Source organism: Octopus sinensis, linkage group LG1 (assembly GCF_006345805.1).
Source record: "Octopus sinensis linkage group LG1, ASM634580v1, whole genome shotgun sequence".
NCBI classification, from domain to species: domain Eukaryota; kingdom Metazoa; phylum Mollusca; class Cephalopoda; order Octopoda; family Octopodidae; genus Octopus; species Octopus sinensis.
Genome location: NC_042997.1, coordinates 76,125,185 through 76,148,443, shown reverse-complemented (window position 1 = coordinate 76,148,443; position 23,259 = coordinate 76,125,185). Strand labels below are relative to the sequence as shown.

Genomic DNA, 23,259 nt, shown 5'->3' with positions numbered 1-23,259 from the left:
TGTTCACAAAAATCTGCAAAAAAACACCTGTTTACAAACCCTCATGATGTCAGACAATCCTTGATAAGAAACACAGTCATCCAAAAAGAGTTTTATCTCATTTAAACATTCAACAAGTCATTTCAGAACCAAACCTTGGTTAAGCCATCGAACATTGTTGTACATTTTCAGTCCTTTATACACAGATTCTACCTCATTCATTAAATTTGAAATTGTCTTTTATTTAAAGCCTGAGTAGAAATGTAATTAACAACATTGGTAACAATCTGCATCACTTCCTGAAGTTCTTTCAGGCCAGCTTTTGCACATAAAACCTCCTCATTAATGATGCAATGAAAACCTATCAGTGTATGACTAACTTCCTTTGCAAACAGATTTAAAAATCCTGCCTTCTCTCCATTAATGCAGGGGGCACCATCTGTTGTGATGGATACTACTTTTGAAATGTCAATATGTTGAGAAGAGAATACATTCACAGCTGCTTTACATATTTCAGCCCAGTTAGTACACTCAGGCAGTGTACTAACTGGGTTGAAAAGGGCAACCATCTCATCACATATTTCATCACCTTTACAAAATCAAGAAAAAATGGCTAACCTAGCTGATGATGTAATGTCTGTACTTTCATCAGTACAAATTGAAAAAAAACTTATATGAAGACAAATTGTCAATTGTTCAGAAGTATTATTCTCCATCTTAAATATTCTATCCTTAACTGTTTTCCTATTCACAGACAATTTTTTAATGCATTGAATAATCTTTTCCTTTTCTAAAAAATTGTCAAACAGGAAAGGTGCACACTCTAGCCAAGCTTCTTTAATATACTCCCCATCACTGAGTGGCTTTCCATGTTGGGAAATAACTTTTGAAACCTCAAAACTAGCAACAACTAAGTTGGAACTGGACTTGCCTGAGATAAAGCTTATAAAAGTATCAAGCCTGTTTTTTTGTTTTACTGAGTTCATGAGAAATTCTCTTTGTTCCTCTTATGAACACTTTCAAAATGCCTTTTTACAGAAGTTCTACAAACAACAGTTTTGGAACAGAAGATACATAATGCTTTATTGTCTCTCTTAATTATACCACATTTTTCAGTCCAGTATTCTTGAAATTCTCTAATAACCTCTTCAGATGAATGACATTGCTTCTTAGCTGGTGGTCCTGACATTCTGCACAATGTATAAAGGGCAGAAAAAAAAAAAATACACGAGATAATGATATATGTGAAAAATGAGAAAAAAGGAAAGTAAAATGTCATTAAGTGATTAATAAGTTTGATTAAACCACTTTACTTTTTATTAGTTTTTTAATTAAAGAAAATAGAAAAAAAGTAGTTTACTATCCCCACAAAATGGTAGGAACAGCACGGCGCAAAGATCAGTAAAGAAAAGACAAAGCCTGTAACAAATCGCGAAATTTTATGGCCGCAAATAATTAGACGCTTACAGTAACTCATTTCAAGAAGCAATGACATGTGCAATAGTTCAAGCTCGAGCTAACAGTCTGGTGTATGCATAATCTTGTATGTATGCAATACATGTACTCTATATGCACAATGTACACAACAACTACAACGAAAACATTACCACAGTCAACTAACTATCCTGACTTGCATGAGAGCTGAATTTAGTAGCATTGACCCACAGTCCTATAAATGCAATTTAGTCACTCGAACTTAGCAGACATCAAATGATCTGCTTAACAAAAATTACAATACAGTACTGGCTTATTTATCAGAAATTATCAGGAGAAATACCTAGCCAAAGATAAAACTCTGTACCTGGATTTCGTTGACTTGGAGAAAGCCTTTGACAGGGTCCCCTGATCCATTATCTGGTGGTCAATGAGGAAACAAGGGATTGATGAATGGTTAATGAGAGCTGTGCGTGCCATGTATAGGGACGCTGTTAGTAAGGTGAGGGTTGGCAATGAGTACAGTGAAGAATTCCAGGTGGAGGTTGGGGTCCACCAAGGCTCAGTCCTCAGCCCCCTCCTATTTATCATAGTCCTCCAGGCAATAACAGAGGAATTCAAGACAGGATGCCCCTGGGAGCTCCTCTATGCTGATGACCTTTCTCTAATTGCTGAATCACTGTCAGAACTTGAGGTGAAGTTTCAGGCGTGGAAGCAAGGATTAGAATCGAAGGGCCTTAGAGTCAATCTAGCTAAACCAAAGTCCTAATAAGTAGGAAGGTAGACAAATCTCAAACGCCTTCAGGTAGATGGCCCTGCTCGATCTGTAGAAAAAACGTAGGTAGGAACTCTATAAGATGCACCAAGTGTAAGCTATGGACACATAAGAGGTGCAGCAATGTCAAAGGAAGGCTAACTAGGAAGATAGTTTTTGTATGTGGCAGATGCTCTGGTTCAATAAAGACTGAAAATGCTCTGAGACCATCTTCTGCCACATTCCAGGGAAAAAACTTGAAATAGTTGATAGTTTCCGTTACCTAGGTGACCAAGTCAGTAGCAGGGGTGGGTGTGCCGAAAGTGTAACTGCCAGAGTAAGAATAACCTGGGCAAAGTTCAGAGAGCTCTTACCTCTGCTGGTGACAAAAGGCCTCTCGCTCAGAGTAAAAGGCAGACTGTATGATGCATGTGTGCGAACAGCCATGATACATGGTAGTGAAACATGGGCCGTGACTGCTGAGGATATGCGTAAGCTCACAAGAAATGAAGCCAGTATGCTCCGATGGATGTGTAATGTCAGTGTTCATACTCAACAGAGTGTAAGTACCTTGAGAGAAAAGTTGGACCTAAGAAGCATCAGTTGTGGTGTGCAAGAGAGACGTTTGCGCTGGTATGGTCATGTAGCGAAAATGGATGAAGATAGTTGTGTGAAAAAGTGCCACACCCTAGCGGTTGAGAGAACCTGAGGAAGAGGTAGACCCAGGAAAACCTGGGATGAGGTGGTGAAGCACGGCCTTCGAAGTTTAGGTCTCACCGAGGAAATGACTAGAGACCGAGACCTCTGGAAGTATGCTGTGCGTGAGAAGACCCGGCAGGACAAGTGAGACCATAACCCATGGCCTCTACCTGGGACGTAGCCAGTCCACTTATGCATACCTTTCCTTCTTGGGACACATAACTCTACTTGTGAAGACCTGTTGAGGCAAGTGAAAATCAAATCAAACCAAAATCGATGAACATCAATGGAATTTGTATTTTTGTGGTACCAGTGCCGGTGGCACATAAGAAAACCATCCGAACGTGGCCGTAGCCAGTACCGCATCGACTGGCCTCCGTGCTGCGGGCACGTAACAACCACCATCCAATCGTGGCCGTGCCAGCCTCGCCTGGCCTCCGTGTTGGTGGCACGTAAAAAACACCATCCGAGCATGGCCGTTCGCCAGCTTCGTCTGGCACATCTGTCGGTGGCACGAAAAAACATCATCCGAGCGTGGCCGTTCGCCAGCCTCGTCCGGCACCTGTGTCGGTGGCACATAAAAAGCACCCACTACACTCATGGAGTGGTTGGCGTTAGGAAGGGCATCCAGCTGTAGAAACACTGCCAGATCTGACTGGCCTGGTGCAGCTTTCGGGCTTCCCAGACCTCAGTTGAACCGTCCAACCCATGCTAGCATGGAAAGCGGACGTTAAACGATGATGATGATGTCGAAAAAGTTGTGATATTATTGTATACAAGCTATACAAGTATATTTACTGTATTCATAAGTCATAACAAATGGCATGATAGGAAATCTGAGAAGAACTACATAAAGGTAAATATATTTTTCAACTTACATTCAATATGTAGCAGCTGAGGGTCACCAGTTGTGGCAGCTTAAGTGACATCTCATATCATGTCAGGTTCACCAAATGTAGCAGGGTGTGTAGTGAAATGTGATGAATCAATGTAAGTTGCCGGGTGTAGCAGATTATACTAGGTGTGTTTGACCAGCATTGAAGGAAAGCAAATGTAAAAGAATAGGAATGCAGTTTTCCCATTTGTTACAGTTTCATCAGCAAGGTAAAAATAGGAGAATGTTGATGTAATGTACAAGGCATGTTTTATCTGTGTGTGCATTTGTCATTTGGTCGTGTTATGTTGTTTTTCTATTTTGTCTGTTTGTGATCTGCAACTGCTACTGTCTTGTGTTGCTGGCTATCTGGCTTGTCACTGCTTGCTCATTGCTAGCTATCTGGCTAACTGGCATGTGTCTCTGGAATCCATATTTATAATAGCCATTCTAGCTAGATGGATGGATATACCATTATAAGAGTAGTTTGTACTTATTTAGGTCACCTGTTGTCCATCTGATTTTGCCATGATACAGTCCAGGTCGGAGGTTGAGTTGGAAACATCCATCAATTTGACAGGACAAAGAAATTTTTCGTGATCGAGTGAGCAAGAATCCTTAGATTCGGTTTCAAATTTCAGCCTGGAAAATAAAATGTAGTTTCCACAAATATATAGATCGGATCTGTAATATACTATTGAGAGAAAGTCGTTAAATGGAGGGTTACTAGAGAGAGGGTTTTGTATGCCAAAAACAAGTTATTGGCGTGCTGTGTTTGGCAAGTGTGCCAGGGGTTGCCCACCCCAGATATAGGGGCTAAAGTACAATACAATGCAAGCAATAGAAAGGATAGTTGTGAAGATTGAAAGTGATATAAAGGGTATGTGTATGAATACTGGTGATATGCTCTTGTTAGAATTATAGTTTTATGTGGGTATAAAAGGTCAAACATAATCACCTGGAACAGTAAAGAAAGTGTACAAAAGAGTAAAAATTAGTTGTCCTATTAATATATTAAAAAGAAAATATCCATACTGAAACAAATTCTCTGGATACAAATGCTGCCTTTGGACTATAGTTTTGGATTTATAGCTGTGATTATTGCATGTTTTGGTTATGTAACTGACTGCCTGAGTACTACACAAAACTACAGTTACAAGTCAGAGCTGTGAAAATATGTAAAGCATTTCAGAAGTTTAGCTTATCATAGATACATATGCACATGTATAGACATTCAAACATACGTATGAAGGTCAGTTGAAAAGTTCATAGGCTGACCAAGATACTCTCGTGGAATGTGACCAAATGAGGTTTATTTTGAAACATAGTTCCCCTTGCGGTTCACATACTTCCTCCATCAGTGTTGCAGTTCTTGGATCACAATTGGTGAAGAAGTTTTCACTCTGTTGGTCAACAATAGATATAATGTTGTCATCACTGCAATACTTGTTCCCAGCCAAGTTTTTCTTTTATGTCAGGGAAATAGATGATAGTTAAATGTGACCAAATCAGGAGAATAGGGAGGCTGATCAACCAGTTCAAAGCCACAGTCACACACAGCAGCCATTGAAATTAGGGACTTGTGTGCTGGAGTACAGCTCTGACAAAACAAGGCCCCTTTCGTCAGTTTTCTCAAGTGTTTGGTTTTGATAGCCTTTCATAATTATCTCAGTAAGTTGGCAGAGTACTCTGCATTAATGATAAGGCCCTTTTGAAGATAGTCAATAAACACAGTGCCTTTTGCATTCCTAAAACCTAAGGCCATCATCTTCCCTGCAGATGAAATGAACTTGGCTTTCTTTGGAGCAGGTGAGGAGGAGTGTTTCCACTGTATTATCTTCTTTGTCTCTGGCTCAAAGTGAAGAACCAACACTCATTCTAGGTTAGGTAATGTTCAAGGAAACCAATTGTATCTGCCTCAAACAGTGTCAGATTATCCTGTAATGTGATCAACCTGGTGCACTTTTGATCAGGTGGCACCCACCAAACAAAAATCTTTGTCATGAGAAATTCATTGTCCAAAATATTCTCAACTCTCTCATGGGACATGCTAATGGCATTGGCTATTTGAATTATAATCAGTTGCCTGTCATGCATCCATTACCATGTGGTGAACATGAGGAATGTTTTCCTCAGTGGTGGCAGTTATCCAGATCTTGGGTCACCTTCAAGACTCTCCCTACCCCTCCTAAAATCATCTGCCCTCTTTTGCACCATTGTGCATCCTCTACTAATGTCAGCATGAATGTCCTTGGGGGCTAAACTCTTTTTCTGCAGTTACTTGATAACACCACAGAGCCAAATTTTGTCCATTTTCAAGAGAAATCACTACTTTTGAAATCTACTTTGAATAGTTAGATGTCAGTTTATTTGGGAGGAAACAGTGCAGTTGAAATTAATGCATACAAAATTTCACAGCTCTAGTATCACACCTTCATAATCTGCCTATGAAATTTTCAGCCCACCCTTGTAGTTATACATAAGTCTAAACATGTAGATCCACACATCCATGCATACATAATTATGTGTGCATTATGTTTAAATTTCTATGAAAGAGTCTTGTTTCTGAGATGAAAATCAGCTCTTTCTCTGTTGATGACAAATTTTATAAATAAAATTAGAACAACACACATACGTGGGAAATTCTCTTCACAGTTGTTGCAAAACAATTGAATAGATAATAGATAGGTACATAGGTAATGCAGACACACAAGCACACGGACACACACAAAAGGAGATGGAAACACATAACCCTATAAACACACTCATGCATACACACAAAGGCACATGGAGACACATTCATACATAACGGACACATGTACATTGTCACACAAATCCATATGCATAGACACTCAAACACGCACATACAAGGAGACAGAGGTACACACACACATACAAACACATGAATATGCAGAATACATACACACACATATATGCACAAACAAACAAAAAACAATGCAGCTCCAATAACAGACATTCATCCAACATCCATTGACAAGGTTACAAAAGCAACAAAAATTTTTGGAAGGAAAAATATAAATGATAAATGAGTGGAAATCAAACTGGTGAGTGTGGTAGATAATAGGGCATTAAGACAATATGACTCCCCAGACAAAATAATTTGCTTCAACACATAACTTCACATAAAGAATCTTGCAAACCAGGTACAAAAATGAAGTCGAATAAGCTCTGGCCAAGCTAGAACGATGCTGAAAGGCTGTGTGTTCTGCTGTCTAAAAATCAAAATAACTACCTGACATCTCCACTTCATTAAAGCATTCATCTCCTCCAAGCTATACATGAAATCTGTTAATTTGGCTTAACAGCTAACTCAAGTGGATGAAACAACAACGATCGCAGCCTGGTAAGAATGAATACAGGTACCCAAAAATTATTGATGGGATAGTCATATCGGAATGTGAACTACCAGAAGACTTAGATGCCAGTGCACCAAACAACAATACCACCACTAACAGCAACAATTACACCCCTGGAATATACAACACGGTACAAAAATTTGCTACATATAAGGTCAGAAAAATTGATTGTCTGCAATTGAAAAAACATTCTTAAAAATAAGATGGAGATTAGGACAATACACAACATACATACGAAACCAAAACAACAACAGCAATAGTAATGTTAGTCACAACAACAATAGTGATAATAACTGCAACATCCCCCACACAAACACACAAAACCAAAACAACAACAACAACAATGGTAACCACAACACCCCACATACAAACAACAATACCAACTGCTGCCAACACCACCTTCTACACCATCAACAACAACAATAATAACAATATTGATGATGAACACAACACCAGCAGCAACAACAATGCTGACAACCATAACAACAACAATAGTAACACCGGTAGCACCCTAGACTCTGTCTTCTATAACCCTGATGATAAATCATACGACATGATGAGGATCTACCCCACAGACTTACCCTTCATCAAAAGGGTATGTATATCATCACAGACTGACAGTGAGACAGAGGCAAACATTTCTTTAGTTAGAAATAGACTCTGACATATCTTCGACCACTATAACAAAGTCACTGAAAAATATACAGTTGCCAAAGGCCTACAAAAAAAACCCCACTAAAAAACAACAGTTGCCAAAGATCTACAAAAACTGAAACAGTAAATTAGGAACAGGGAATTAGTGTGCTTCCCTATGGACAGGTCTGGCAGACTATCGATTGCTCACAGAACTATGTCCAGGCCATGCAACAACACATCAGTAGCATGAGAGAGGTCGCACCACAGGAACATGAAAAGTAGAAAAACTTCTCAGTGCACACATGGGAATGTGGTGTAATATACTCCAACCCAGGAAATGGACTGCAGAAAATTTACAAGCATTCAACAACGATGTTTCTATGCTGTATGGGTTACAAATGGACCATAAACCCTGTTATGGGGCCCCCAACCTGGCCAGTTTGTGGAGCAAATATCTCCAGCAATTATAGGCTATCCTACTTCCTCTCACAGGTGTTATAATATCCCCAGATGTCTGTGTGAGCATGGATTTCCACCTCAGTTGTACCAGTAGTTGCAACCACTCTAATGACCTCACAAGTTGTGTAGTGGGTAGTATGGATGTGGTTTCACTCTACCCATCTATAGACATAGATTTTGCTGTGGAAAAATGCATTGAGATTATCTGTGAGAGTGAAGTAGAATTCCATGAAGTTAGCATGAGGGAACTGGGCCTCCTCCTAACACTAAGCTATGAACAAAACTACTTGGACAAGCATAACCTAATTTGATTCTGCCCCACCAGTTCACAGAGAGGAAGACCACCCACCATCACATCGGCAGTGAAGAAAAGCACCACAGAATGCTGGAGTGGTTAGACTATACCCACCCAGGACCTTGGGAACAACAATCAGGTGAAAAAAAATGAGTGTGCATGCTAGTGTAAGAACTACCTTGAAGAAAAAATATAAATAATAGATGTGTGGAAATTGAACCAGTGAGTATGTTAGATAATAAGATATTAAAACAATATGACTCTCCCCAGACACAACTGAATAGAAAAGCACTTGAGTAAAAACCTAATAGCCTGATACTGGCAGAGGAAGCACACAGTCTACAAGAAATTTTTCATCAACCTGTCAAAAATAAAAGTGTGTTGACCATGATATGTGAGACTAGCTGGTAGTTGCACAGACAATGCTCCTCTCTGAGAACTAGGAGACATATAGAAGGCAATTACAGATCCACCACATGCTTAAATGTTATTTATAAATTGTACACAGGTTACTTAAATGTATTTCTCCAAGATCAATACAGAATGCACATTGGAGAGAAAATGGGATATGGGGCTATGCAGAGCAGCTCCTCATCAACAAAGCTAAGCTGAAAGAAACGAAGCAATATCACTGAAATCTATTGACAGGATGGCTAAGATTGAGATTTTTTTGTCTCTGACCCTGACTTATAGGCATTAAAGTTGCTGTGCTTCGTCAAGATTCCATGACTACGAAATGGTCCACACAAGTGTCTCTTAAGAACTGAAGTAACTATTATAGTCACAAGCAGAAGTAGACTGTCAAAGGGAATTCCAGCAGGGTAGTTTATGTGTATTGCTGTAGTTTCTGGAAGTGAACTGTTGTCAACCCTGTTGAGGAAATGCCTTGGTTACTTGTTAGGATCTGCAGAAGAGAGAAAACTAATGTGACCCAAACCTTTTTTGTCAGTGGTCTAAAACTATATTCAGGTAATGTTCACATCAAGGGACTATAAGAACTGATCTCATCTTTCTCAAGAATCATAGGAATAGAGTTTGCTCAGGAAAAGTGTTCATATTTAGTAGTCAACTGAGAAAAGTTTGTTAACCTGCGAAGGACTATTGATATCAATAGAAGCCTGCATTGCTTATGGTTGGCCATTTATCCACATTTGTATGTGAAGATTTGGGTAAAAATTTTTTTATTAAGACTGGCAATGGCCCATTTTCTCTCCATGTTAGTGATATTATCAAAAAGAAAGGCTGCTAGCTTGAGCTGATTCAGTTTGGCACCCATTTTGTTGCAAGAATTGCCGTCAGAATGAAAAGAACCAGAACAGATACTGCAATTCATCTCCTTGGATTGGTACTTTTTCTCAACCTTGAAAAAATACAGTTGATCCCAGTGAGAGTTGAACTCAATGCAGAGGGAGTTGGAACAGGTACTATGAAGCATTCTATCCAATGCTTTAATCATCATCATCATCATCATCATCATCATCGTTTAACGTCCGCTTTCCATGCTAGCATGGGTTGGACGGTTCAACTGGGGTCTGGCAAGCCCGAAGGCTGCACCAGGCCAGTCAGATCTGGCAGTGTTTCTACAGCTGGATGCCCTTCCTAACGCCAACCACTCCGAGAGTGTAGTGGGTGATTTTATGTGCCACCGACACAGGTGCCAGACGAGGCTGAATAACTCTACTAATTCACTGCCCATCTGTCTACTCTATCTCCAGTGATAAATGTTTCAAATTTCTTGGAATTGATGAAAATGTTCCACACAGTAGAGCTAGGAATAAAAGTTAGTGACCAAAGAATTCTTCAACTGACTTAAGAAAGTTTGAAGTTAGAGTTGTTTGTATCTTGAGAGTAAGTGTAGAACTGCTGAATAAGTATTCTGAGTATACAAATTTACTATGGGACTCGGGATGATGGACTGACCTACATGAAGAGAACTGTTCATATCATCAAAAACTTATAGCTCTTATATCTTGGCTATACATTTTCATTTATACCAATTATTATAGATGCACTGATGTAGATAATAAGATTTACATAAAAACCTGGAAATGCTGGATTTACCTAGAAACAACAAAGCAAACTAGCTCAAATTCTCCAAATACAGATATGTGTAAAATATTTTAAAGTTACTGCATTTGACAGTTCTGTATTTAAGAGATGAGGAATTATGAACATTATTTACATTAGACGGATATTTGTCCTCATCTTATTCGTTGTTAACACAATGTTTTGGCTGATACACCCTCCAGCCTTCATCAGGTGTCTTGGGGAAATTTTGAACCTGGGTTCTCATTCCTAAGGTATTTTTTTGATGTTATTATTATTCAGGTCACTGTCTGGAATCGAACTTGGAATCTTGGGGTTAGTAGCCCGCCCTCTTAACCACTATGACATATGCCCATGGGTTACTAACCCCAAGATTCTGTGTTCGATTCCATGCAGTCACCTGATGAAGGCTGGAGGATATATCAGCTGAAACGTTGTGTTAACAACAAACAAGATGAGGACAAATATCTGTCAAATGTAAATTACTGTATTTGAATTTCCTAATGACTGTACACACACAATTACAAACTATTAATTCTTAGTACACATGTACCCACACATTCACCAATCTGAATTAGTTTGACTTAAACAAAGACACCTATGGCTGTGTGATTAACAAAACCCATGTGAGAGAAATTTGATAGGGTCTGTGGTGGGCTTAATTTATCTAGTTTAACCCTTTCGTTACCAAACCGCCCAAAGCCACTCGAAAAAAATTTTGGTTAATGTGACCAAACTGCCCAAACCCGCCCGTATTTACCTATTCATATTTAAATGAGAATATCAGAGCAAATCTCTTTAGTACATTCGTGAAAACACGTATTATACTTCGTAAACACTTCAACTACAGTTTTGTACAAAGATCGAAGTGTAATTTTAATTCCGTGAATTTTGGGAGATTTTTTTCCGAAATTTGTTCCTATTGTGTTTTCAAAATTTGTAATTCTGACAAAAAATGGATATGAATTTCATTATATCAAGCAGCGAGTCAGAATTCGAAGGATTTTCTACTGAAGACCTTCATAAATCTAACTCTATGACTGAAAAGAAAAAAAGCACGTGGTATTTGATAATGAATCTGATGTTTCATTTTCCGAAAGTGAAAACAGTGAATCCGAGAGCTCTGACAGCGATAAAGAAAATGAATTGGCACCTGAATGGAGTGAAAATTTAAAAGCTGTTTCTTTCGGTGATTTTTCTGAAGAAACTGGACCAAGCCACAGACTTTCCCAGGAGAGTAAAGCCTTAGACTATTTCTTTTTACTTTTTCGAATGAGCCTATTTGAAATCATTACAGCGGAAACGAACCGTTACGCTAAATGTAAACAAAGCGAAAGAAAGGATAGTTAGTGGTTTCCCACAACCTTAAATGAAATTAAGACTATTTTGCCATAAATATTATTATGGGTATCAGAAAGTTACCCAGAATAACATATTCTATCGTAAAATTTTGTTGTATACCCAATTGAATATTAGCTGATAACCCATTTTCTATAGCGATGTTTGAACAAAATTTTAATAATTTTATATTTTGTTGAATTTACCTGTATCTACCTGCAATTAGAGTCACTTTGTGACAAAAATTATAGTATAGAATTGGTTGAGAACCTTTCATTAAATTATCTTCCAAAAATCATATTAATATATTGATAAATAAAAAAGTTATAGTTGTTTAATGAAACCAGACTAAATTTATGATTACGTTAGAAATTAATTGAAACACATAAGGGGTGTATTTTGGTCAGAAATATAGTAACGAAAAGGTTAGCCTAGTCCGAGCACTGTGGTTGATGTAATCAACTTACTCTCAACCCCAAAATTGCTGGCCTTATGCCAAAATTTGAAACTAATATCTTAATGTGTCTCCATGCTTTGTTTTAGTGAATTGTAACTACCTTTATTGTTCTTAGTATTTAACCCTTTTGTTACTAACCCGGCCAAAACCGGCTCTGGCTCTGTAGTACAAATGTCTTGTTTTCATAAGTTTTGCATTAGAATATATCACCAAACCTTAGTCACAATTTATATTCCTAACACTAGTTTAATGATAACTAAGTTATTTTACTAAATTCTTTGTTATATTTAAAGTAATTAAAAGAAACACAGCATCTCAAAATAAATACAGTAACAAATTGCTCTTCAATCACTGAACGTTATTCCATAAATTCTATTTGTAATTTGAAACTATATTAATGTGATTTAATTCTTTATTTTTGTATAATTTCTTACTTTTGTTGCAGTTTCTCCCTAACCTTGATAGACTCTCTGGATTCACTGGCGGTGAGTATTTTATATAATTATTTGTTCATTTAAATTCTTCAGTGTAGAAGTAAAAATATTCATTTAGGCATTGATAAAAAAAAAATTCATTGCTCTTTGATAATTGGTGACGTACCCAATTATTTGGTAATGTCATTTACTCAGCAAAAACAACAAAAATGTTTTAACTCGTATAACCCGACTTAGATAATTCACATGATTTTGTCCCATATAAATTTTTCCATAAAGCATTGTTAATTTTTTTAATTTCCCATATGAAACTAATGGACTTTTTTAACAATAATTAAAGCCGTATCTATGTAGAACTCAATAAGTTCTACACGAACAGTGAAACATAACTGATTATTTGATTTTAGGATTAGTCTCCCTGATAGTTATGTGATTATTTAGGTGTAGCCTTTGCATTAGTAAATGTTGTTAGGGGCTTAGTAAAAAGGATACAAAGGAAAACATTTCATGGCACAAATTGGATTATCTCTCATTTGAAGTTGGAAATTGTTTAATAAATAAATGAATGTACACACCTCTTAAAGAACTTCCAACTTCAAATTTGACAAAATCCTATTTGTGTCATGAGACATATTCTGCTTTTTCCTTTTTACAAAGCTGCAACATAATGCAATATTTAATTGTAGGTGGGCTTCACCTAAATTGTCTCTATAGCACTATACATACCATCAAGTGATATTCTTTTATAGCATCCATAGAATTTGTGCCAAAATGGAATACAGTAGTGAGACATATCTCCTCCTAGGTAGGCAGAACTTCAAATAAAAACTGAATTGAACTTTGCTGTCTGGCCCAGTTCATACCACTGTGGACATTGGCCATCAGAATGGTGATAATATGTGCATGTGTGTTTAGATTGGTATATGTAAATATGTATAGGCGCAGGAGTGGCTGTGTGGTAAAAAGCTTGCTTACCAACCACATGGTTCCAGGTTCAGTCCCACTGCATGGCACTGTGGGCAAGTGTCTTTTACTATAGCCTCGGGTCAACCAAAGCCTTGCAAGTGGATTTAGTAGGAGGAAACTGGAAGAAGCCCATTGTATATATGTATGTGTGTGTATATCTTTCTGTGATTGGGTGTGTTTACGTCCCTGTAACTTAGCGGTTCAGCAAGAGACTGATAGTATAAGTAGTAGACTTACAAAGAATAAATCCTGGAGTCGATTTGCTCGTCTAAAGGCAGTGCTTCAACATGATGGCAGTTAAATGGCTGAAACAAGTCAAAAAATAAAAGAATATGTATATGTATAAATGTATAGGCGCAGATGTGGCTATGTGGTAAGAAGCTTGTTTCCCAGCCACATGGTTCCGGGTTCAGTTCCACTGCATGGCACCTTGAGCAAGTGTCTTTTACTATAACTTTAGGCTGACCAAAGCCTTGTGAGTGAACTTGTGTGTGTGCGTTTGTTTGTCTCCCATCACCTCTTGACAACTGGTGGTGGTATATTTACATTCTCTGAAACTTAGTGGTTCAGCAAAAGAGACCAATAGAATAAGTACTAGGAATGAAAAATAAGTAAGTAATAAGATGGAAACATTTGACTAAAAATTCTTCAATGCGGTGCCCTGCATGGCCATTTAAGCTTTTATATGTATGTATGTATGTATGCATATATATATATATATTTATATATATATGAGCTGAGCAAAAGGTGTACATATGCTGCTATATGAATATATAAATCCCCAAAATGGAACAAGAATGTAACGGACGACAATGAAAACATACAGACAGCTGTATGATACAAAGACAGACAAGAAAACCAGGACGGAACATTCGTCAAGCTTCCAATCATCACTACAGTTTCGGCCTGTTACACTTGAGACTGTTCAAAGGCCCCAAACATCTAAGCATTGGGCATTAAATTTTTGGAAGAAACCGGGCAAATATATGCGACATGAACAAAAAAAAAAACGAGAAAACAGAGAAAATGTTACACGTTTACAAATACAAACAAGAATAATAATAACAGTTGTCTTTCGGCTAAAAGGACAAGTTAAGTTAAGCTGGCATGTGAAGTGGAAGCCTTGCAGCAACGAGCAAAGATGAAAGTCAGGAAACAGGAAAATATGGTGTTGTACGAGCGGCGGTCAGTGCTCAGCCAAGCATGATCTTTCTTTCTTGATCTGATTGTCGCTCGCACACCTTATTTTCTTGTTTCCTGACTTTCATCTATATTTGTTGCCACAAGGCTTCCACTTCACACGCCAGCTTAACTTAACTTGCCTTTTTAGTTGAAAGACACCTGTTGTTATTCTTGTTTTTATTTGTAATCGTGTAACATTATCTCTGTTTTCTCATTTTTTTGTCCGTGTTTTCACACATATTTGCCCACTTTCTTTCAAAAATTTAATGCCCTTAGCTTAGATTTTTGGGGCCTATCAATTTTGAACAATCTCAAGTGTAACAGGCCAAAACTGTAGTGATGATTGGAAGCTTGACTGATGAATAGAAACTCACAATTGTTCTGTCCTGGTTTTCCTTTCCATCTTTGTATCGTCCATCAGTCTGTATGTTTTAATTGTCATCTGTTACATTCTTGTTTCGTTTTTTTATTTATATATATACATACATATATATATATCATCATTTAACGTCCGTTTTCCATGCTAGCATGGGTTGGACGATTTGACTGAGGACTGGTGAACCAGGCTCCAATCTGATCTGGCAGAGTTTCTACAGCTGGATGCCCTTCCTAATGCCAACCACTCTGAGAGTGTAGTGGGTGCTTTTATGGGCCAGTCTGGTGGTACTGGCAGCAGCAACGCTCAAATGGTGTTTTTTATGTGCCACCTGCACAGGAGCCAGTCCAGCGGCACTGGCAACGACCTCGCTCAAATATTTTGTTCACGTGCCACCGGCATGAGTGCCAGTAATGTGACACTGGTAATGATCCCACTCAAATGATGTTTTTTACGTGCCACTGGTGCGGAAGTCAGACAGCTGCTCTGCCAGTGATCCCGCTTGGATGGAGCTGTTAGTGCTTGACTGGCACTGGTGCTAATCATCGAATTTGGTTCAATTTCGATTTCACTTGCCCCAACAGATCTTCGCAAGCAGAGTTTAGTGTCCAATGAAGGAAGGTTGGCATGGGTGCCAGTCGTCGAATTTGGTTCGATTTTGAATTCAATTTCGATTTCACTTGCCTCAACAGGTCTTTGCAAGCATAGTTTTGTGTCCAAAGAAGGAAAGGTACGCATAAGTGGGCTGGCTACACCCTTGGTAAAGGCCACGGGTTATGATCTCACTTGTCTTGTCGGGTCTTCTCACACACAGCATATTTTCAAAGGTCTCTGTCACTAGTCATTGCCTCGGTGAGGCCTAATGTTCGAAGGTTGTGCTTCACCACCTCATCCCAGGTTTTCCTGGCTCTACCTCTTCCACAGGTTCCCTCAACCGCAAGGGTGTGGCACTTTTTCACACAGCTATCCTCATCCATTCTCGCCACATGACCATACCAGTGCAGTCATCTCTCTTGCACACCACAACTGATATATATATGTATATATATATATATATATATATATATATATATATATATATATATATACCGGGGTAAACACAGAAATGTGAAACAAGGTGGAAAAAAGAGTACTCAAATACCAGTGGTAGAGTAATATGCTTTAAATAAAGTATATATATATATATATATCTATAGCGAAGTTGAGGTTATAAGAGATAATGGTGTCATTGAGACCCAAAGGTGTCAGGTAATACTGAATAAGTGCTATAGACAAACCATAGTTAAGTTCCAGATTCGGTAAATTTGCGAATAAAGGATTTAACATTGGTTCTATGTCAGCGTGTGTATGTAAGAATTTTTTGCGTAATGAGATAAAAAAACCAAGGCTGTATAGATATTAGAGCATTTATAGATAGAAGGTCTTACAGCTTCTATCTATAAATGCTCTAATATCTATACAGCCTTGGTTTTTTCATCTCATTACGCAAAAAATTCTTATATATATATATATATATATATTTTTGGCAACGAGTACAGTGAAGAATTCTGGGTAGAGGTAGGGGTCCACCAGGGCTCAGTCCTCAGCCCCCTCTTATTTATCATAGTCCTCCAGGCAATAACGGAGGAATTCAAGACAGGATGCCCTTGGGAGCTCCTCTATGCTGATGACCTTGCTCTAATTGCTGAGTCACTATCAGAACTGGAGGAGAAGTTTCAGGTGTGGAAGCAAGGATTAGAATCGAAGGGCCTTAGAGTCAATCTAGCTAAAACCAAAGTCGTAATCAGCAGGAAGGTAGACAAATCACAAACGCCTTCAGGTAGATGGCCCTGCTCGATCTGTAGAAAAAGTGTAGGTAGAAACTCTATAAGATGCACCAAGTGTAAGCTATGGACACATAAGAGGTGCAGCAATGTCAAAGGAAGGCTAACTAGGAAGATGGTTTTTGTATGTGGCAGATGCTCAGGAACAATATACACTGAAAATGCTCTGAGACCAACTTCTGTCACTTTCCAGGGAGAAAAACTAGAAATAGTTGATAGCTTCTGTTACCTAGGTGACCAAGTCAGCAGCGGGGGCGGGTGTGCTGAAAGTGTAACTGCTAGAGTAAAAATAGCTTGGGCAAAGTTCAGAGAGCTCTTACCTCTGCTGGTGACAAAAGGCCTCTCGCTCAGAGTAAAAGGCAGACTGTATGACGCGTGTGTATGAACAGCCATGCTACATGGCAATGAAACATGGGCCGTGACTGCTGAGGATATGCGTAAGCTCGCAAGAAATGAAGCCAGTATGCTCCGATGGATGTGTAATGTTAGTACTCATACTCAACAGAGTGTAAGTACCTTGAGAGAAAAGCTGGACCTAAGAAGCATCAGTTGTGGTGTGCAAGAGAGACGTTTGGACTGGTATGGGCATGTGGCGAGAATGGATGAAGATAGTTGTGTGAAAAAGTGCCACACCCTAGCGGTTGAGGGAACCTGTGGAAGAGGTAGACCCAGGAAAACCTTGGACGAGGTGGTGAAGCATGACCTTCGAAGTTTAGGTCTCACCGAGGAAATGACTAGAGACCGAGACCTGAGGAAGTATGCTGTGCGCGAGAAGACCCGGCAGGACAAGTGAGACCATAACCCGTGGCCTTCTACATGGGATGTAACCAGCCCACTTATGCATACCTTCCCTTCTTGGGACACAAAACTCTACTTGTGAAGACCTGTTGAGGCAAGTGAGGATTAGAATTGAAATCGATCAATGGAAATTGCAGCTGAGTTCCCAGTGCCAGTGGCACGTAAGAGAACCATCCGAATGTGGCCGTTGCCAGCACCGCCCAAACTGGCCTCGTGCCGGTGGCACGTAAAAAGCACCATCTGTTCGTGGTTGTTTGGCAGCCTCGCCTGGCCCCCGTGCCGGTGGCACGTAAAAAAGCACCATCCGTTCGTGGCTGTTTGCCAGACTCGTCTGGCACCACCATCCGTTTGTGGCCGTTGCCAGCGCCGCCCCAACTGGCCTCGTACCGGTGGCACGTAAAAAGCACCATCCGTTCGTGGCCGTTGCCAGCCTTGCCTGGCCCCGTGCCGGTGGCACGTAAAAAGCACCATCCGTCCGTGGCCGTTTGCCAGCTCCGTCTGGCACCTGTGTGGGTGGCACATAAAAAGCACCCACTACACACACAGAGTGGTTGTCGTTAGGAAGGGCATCCAGCCGTAGAAACACTGCCAGATCAGACTGGACCTGATGCAGCCTTCTGGCTTCACAGACCCCAGTTGAACCGTCCAACCCATGCTAGCATGGAAAGCGGACGCTAAATGATGATGATGATGATGATATCAGGTCATTAAGAATGAAATATCCAATTTTGAACTGAAAGTTTATTTTACTTTATCTCAACAAAAAGCAATGCAGTTAATCAAAGTATGCACTTAAATTATCAATACAATTTTGCCGTTTTTTCAGTAGCTTATTTATGCCAGCAGCAAAGAATTCTGGAGAGCAAGAGGTGATGAAATCACGGGAGGCTGTTTTTGCATCTTCTGATTTGAATTTTTTTCCTTGCAAAAAGTTGTCTAATGCCTAGAAAATATGATAGTCAGTTGGTGCAAGGTCTAGTGAATATGGTAGATGACAGAGTACTCCCAAATTCAGTTTCTGTAGCTTAGGTGGTGTTCTTTGTGCAATATGTTCTTTGTGTAAATGGAATATTTGTGCTTTGTTTTCATCCTCATTGTGAGGGTTTCTCCATAAGACAGAGACTGAAATTTCTCTTGCTTTGGTTATAGCATGGTTTACTAAATTTTGCAGGTATTTTTCTTTCTGAAGGAACATATTTAATTCTACCAGTCTTTTCTCTCATCTATTTTTGTCCATAACTATTGAGCATATATCTTGCCATATTGAATATGAAGTTCCTTTTATTATGGAATGGGTGGCAAGATCTAATATCTAAATATTGGTGTGTGTTCATTTAAAAAATGAAGTTCCCTTTCATTCATTTTCATAGTGAAAAGCTCTTTTACCCTTTTATTTGTTTCAATTATTTGACTGTGACCATGCTGGAGCACTGCCTTTAATCAAACAAATTGACCCCAGAATTTATTCTTTGTAAGCCTAGTACTTATTCTATCAGTCATTTTTGCTGAACTGCTAAGTTACAGGGATGTAAACATACCAGCATTGGTTGTCAAGTGATGGTGGTGGGGACAAACACAGACACACAAACATATATATATATATATATGTATGTATGTACCAGAGTAATCACATATCAAGGTGGAAAAAATAGTACTCGAATACCAGAGGTAGAGTAATATGCTTTATTAAAAAGAAGCAAAAATATCACAAAAACTTTTACTCAGTTTCACGTTTCCATTCGTCAGACAGTTTTGTTTAGAATGGAACAAAAATAAAGTTATAAGCAAGCATATACAATTAGTTTAGTGGATACACATTTGAAAATGGTTTTGCTTCATTGGTCCTTTCAACTAACGGTCTTTATAATAACTGGTTGCATGCAATGAACAAAATTCGGTATAAAATCATCTTAATATAAAGTTGAAGAACACCTTAAATCAAAAATAACTTATAAAGAAGGACAGAGTCAAACTACTCAGGCTAAATAATTATTTGTAAAATATTAATCAAGTGATACATTAAAAGTTATATCTGTTTTAAAAAATTTTCACGGACTACATATACATTTAGCAGTATATGCACATACCAAACCATCTATAGTATACATATATAAACTAAAACATACAGATGTATGTACATTGGTACATACATACACAGGCATATATAGGCAAGACATAAATATATATACAAATGCATATATATATATATATATATATATATATATATACATGTATGTATACACACACACACATGCATGTGCATAAAATCTCATGGTGTATGTTTATACAAGTTAGTTGTTGCAGGCAAAAGAAAGAGAAGGAAAAATCAGAGAGTATTAAGTATGGGGAGGAGGAACAAAACAGTGGAGAAGAAGAAAAAGAAAATAAATGAAAGAAAGAGAAACAGAACTAGCGAGAGAAAGAGAAAAATAGATAGGGGCAGAGTGTGCTACATAATGACACCCGAAAGTAACCAACAACATTTGGATACTTCATATGGCTTGCACAACGAACAGATAAAAATGTACACATAAAATTACATGTAGATCTACATAAGTATAAATATACATACAAATATATACACATGGATACACAAACAAATATACAAAAATATGTATGCAAATACATGCTCACATATATAAAAGTATACACGTATATACATATGCATTTTTGTATGTATGCATATATATATGTACAAATACATATTTATAAAAGTAGTTTTAGAGACAGAACCACCCTCAACTCAATCAACATTGAAAGATATTATACCCGACTGAGCCATAAAATATTAAATATGATACTTACTATATTTATTCAGAATCCCATACTTTCCATTTTAAAGACAACTCATTTTTCATGACAGTATATAAGGTCTCTAGTTTCAATACTCAGAGCGACATACTCCCGATCTTCAGGTCTGGATTCTACCCATTTATTACTCTATCTACATTCTATATAACTCTATGATAATTGAAATTATTTGGCTAAAAATTGTTAGCATAATTTTAATTTATGAATGAATGAAAATAATGAATGAACCTTAAAAATCTAAGGAATAAAAGAGGATAAACTTCGAAATTTTTAAACTGTCATATTTATTATTATATATTTATATTTATACATATTTACATATATTTATATATATATATATATATATAGTTTTAATACAACAGTTTACACACATATAGATCTTTCTGGAGAATTTTCTAATATTGATTTCCTGATATTAATAACAATATATTATACAATATATATATATATATAAACGACGATATATATATATATATATATATATATGTATACATGTAGGTGTGTATATATATATATATTTACATTTATATGTATATATTTGCATACATGCATATATGTACGTGTATGTGCATATGTATGTATATATACATATATCTGTGCATGTGTGTGTGGATGTGTTTATATGTATATATATGCTGAGATATACATGTCTACATCTCTATCAGTGTGCATTTGCATTTTTTGTAGGTGTATGTATATATTAATGTGAATTTGTGTATACATGTATGCAGATGCGTCCTTCTATGTGAATATGCATACATATAAGTATTTGTTTGTGTGTGTATGTATATATGTAGGTATGTGTGTGTATATATTTACATATGTTTATAAGCAAGTGTATTGACATGTGTGTGAGTGTCAAACTTTGCACAGACATCTATATCTCACTTTACGTTTGAATATATTCACATATTTATGCTATGTGCATGTACCTGTATATATATACAAGTATGTACCTGTATATATGAGTTCCTATACATATATGTATGTATGTATATACCCATACACTTGGATGTGCGTGTGTGAGAGTGGATCTATAAGTGCATATATATATGTATATATATGTATATGTATCTGTGTATATATATGTGCATCTAAGCACGAATACAAAAAAAATTTCATCTTAATATTATCTTCCTTTCAACTTCTACTTCCTTTTCTCTCTCTTGACAGTTATAACAACGATGGCTCATTACGTTATTTTCTCTAAACTAGAATGTATAATTTTCATGTTCATATTTGAACTTTTTCTGTTTTTTTCTCATTCCCAAAGTTGATAGACATATAGCGATAAGTAAAACCAAATTAGAAAATCTCTAGTGAGAGTTTTTATTTTTTTAATTATTTATGTACCCAAAGAGATCCAGAACTGGTCAAAACATATGTCTTACTAAATAAATTCTTTTACTCATTCCATCCATCTATTTTATTACTATGAAGTTCCTACAATGAATCTACGGATAACAATTAGTAATCGAAACTGTGCCAGTGCTTTACTCATCATCTGCTTATACATTTTGTGTTTCTCCATTAGGATGCCGTGATGGCGTCAGCCCTTCTGGTGACGTTGATGATCGCCTGGGGCTAAATGCATCAGTAACACCCCCACCGCCCTGCCCTGTCCCTAGCCACATTCGGATGGCTAATGTCCCTTATGTTATGGAGCAGTTACTGTATATACCTCGTTTAGAGAATTATTATTGCTGTCGAATAGATTTTCTACATCAGTAAATGTATTTACTGTGAAAATCTTTATATAGATAGCCTGCACAGAGAGTCGTTCGTCGAGGGGCGGTGCCTGCCATACGTTGACGATAGGCAAACACCTTGAAACCTGGGTCCGTATGTGGCATCCGCTTCTTCAGGGAATGATCACCCTTTGCAGGCTAGAGGACGCCGTTATGGCGTCAGCCCTTCTGGTGACATTGATGATCGCCTGGGGCTAAATGCATCAGTAACACCCCCACCGCCCTGCCCTGTCCCTAGCCACATTCGGATGGCTAACGTCCCTTATGTTATGGAGCAGTTACTGTATATACCTCGTTTAGAGAATTATTATTGCTATATATATATATATATTATATATATATATATACACACACACATTATATATATATATACATTATATATATATATGTATTTATATATATACATATACATTATATATATATATGTATATTATATATATACATTATATATGTATATTTTATATTTATATATATATATATTATATATATATATATATTATATATATACACACATATATATATATATCTATATAAAATTCATTCTGTCTGTCTGTGTGTGTGTCTTCTCGGATCTCAGGCATCCTCCATCCGATTGCGCTCAAATTTGATATGTAGATACCAATGGTATCAGGGCATGTATAAGTTTTGAAAAAATTACCAAAATAGATTCCAGGTGAGAATGCAATCGATAAAGCTGTTTTTGTCCTGCTTTTCTTCCGACAACCTGTACATAATTGTACCTTCCATTTTTTCTTGTTTTTGTACAGCTTGTT

The 23,259-nt window shown here is 37.6% G+C and overlaps 1 protein-coding gene across 2 annotated transcripts in view; it reads left to right on the top strand.

Annotated features, from left to right (window-relative positions):
• LOC115210263 (ER degradation-enhancing alpha-mannosidase-like protein 3) overlaps positions 1 to 23,259 on the top strand; it is a 413,751-nt gene that overhangs the window by 92,645 nt on the left and 297,847 nt on the right. For both annotated transcript variants that reach the window (XM_036501986.1, XM_029779124.2), the window contains exon 4: positions 12,794 to 12,833. In XM_036501986.1, the coding sequence (XP_036357879.1) occupies positions 12,794 to 12,833 (40 nt within the window). The remainder of the gene's footprint in view (positions 1 to 12,793; positions 12,834 to 23,259) is intronic.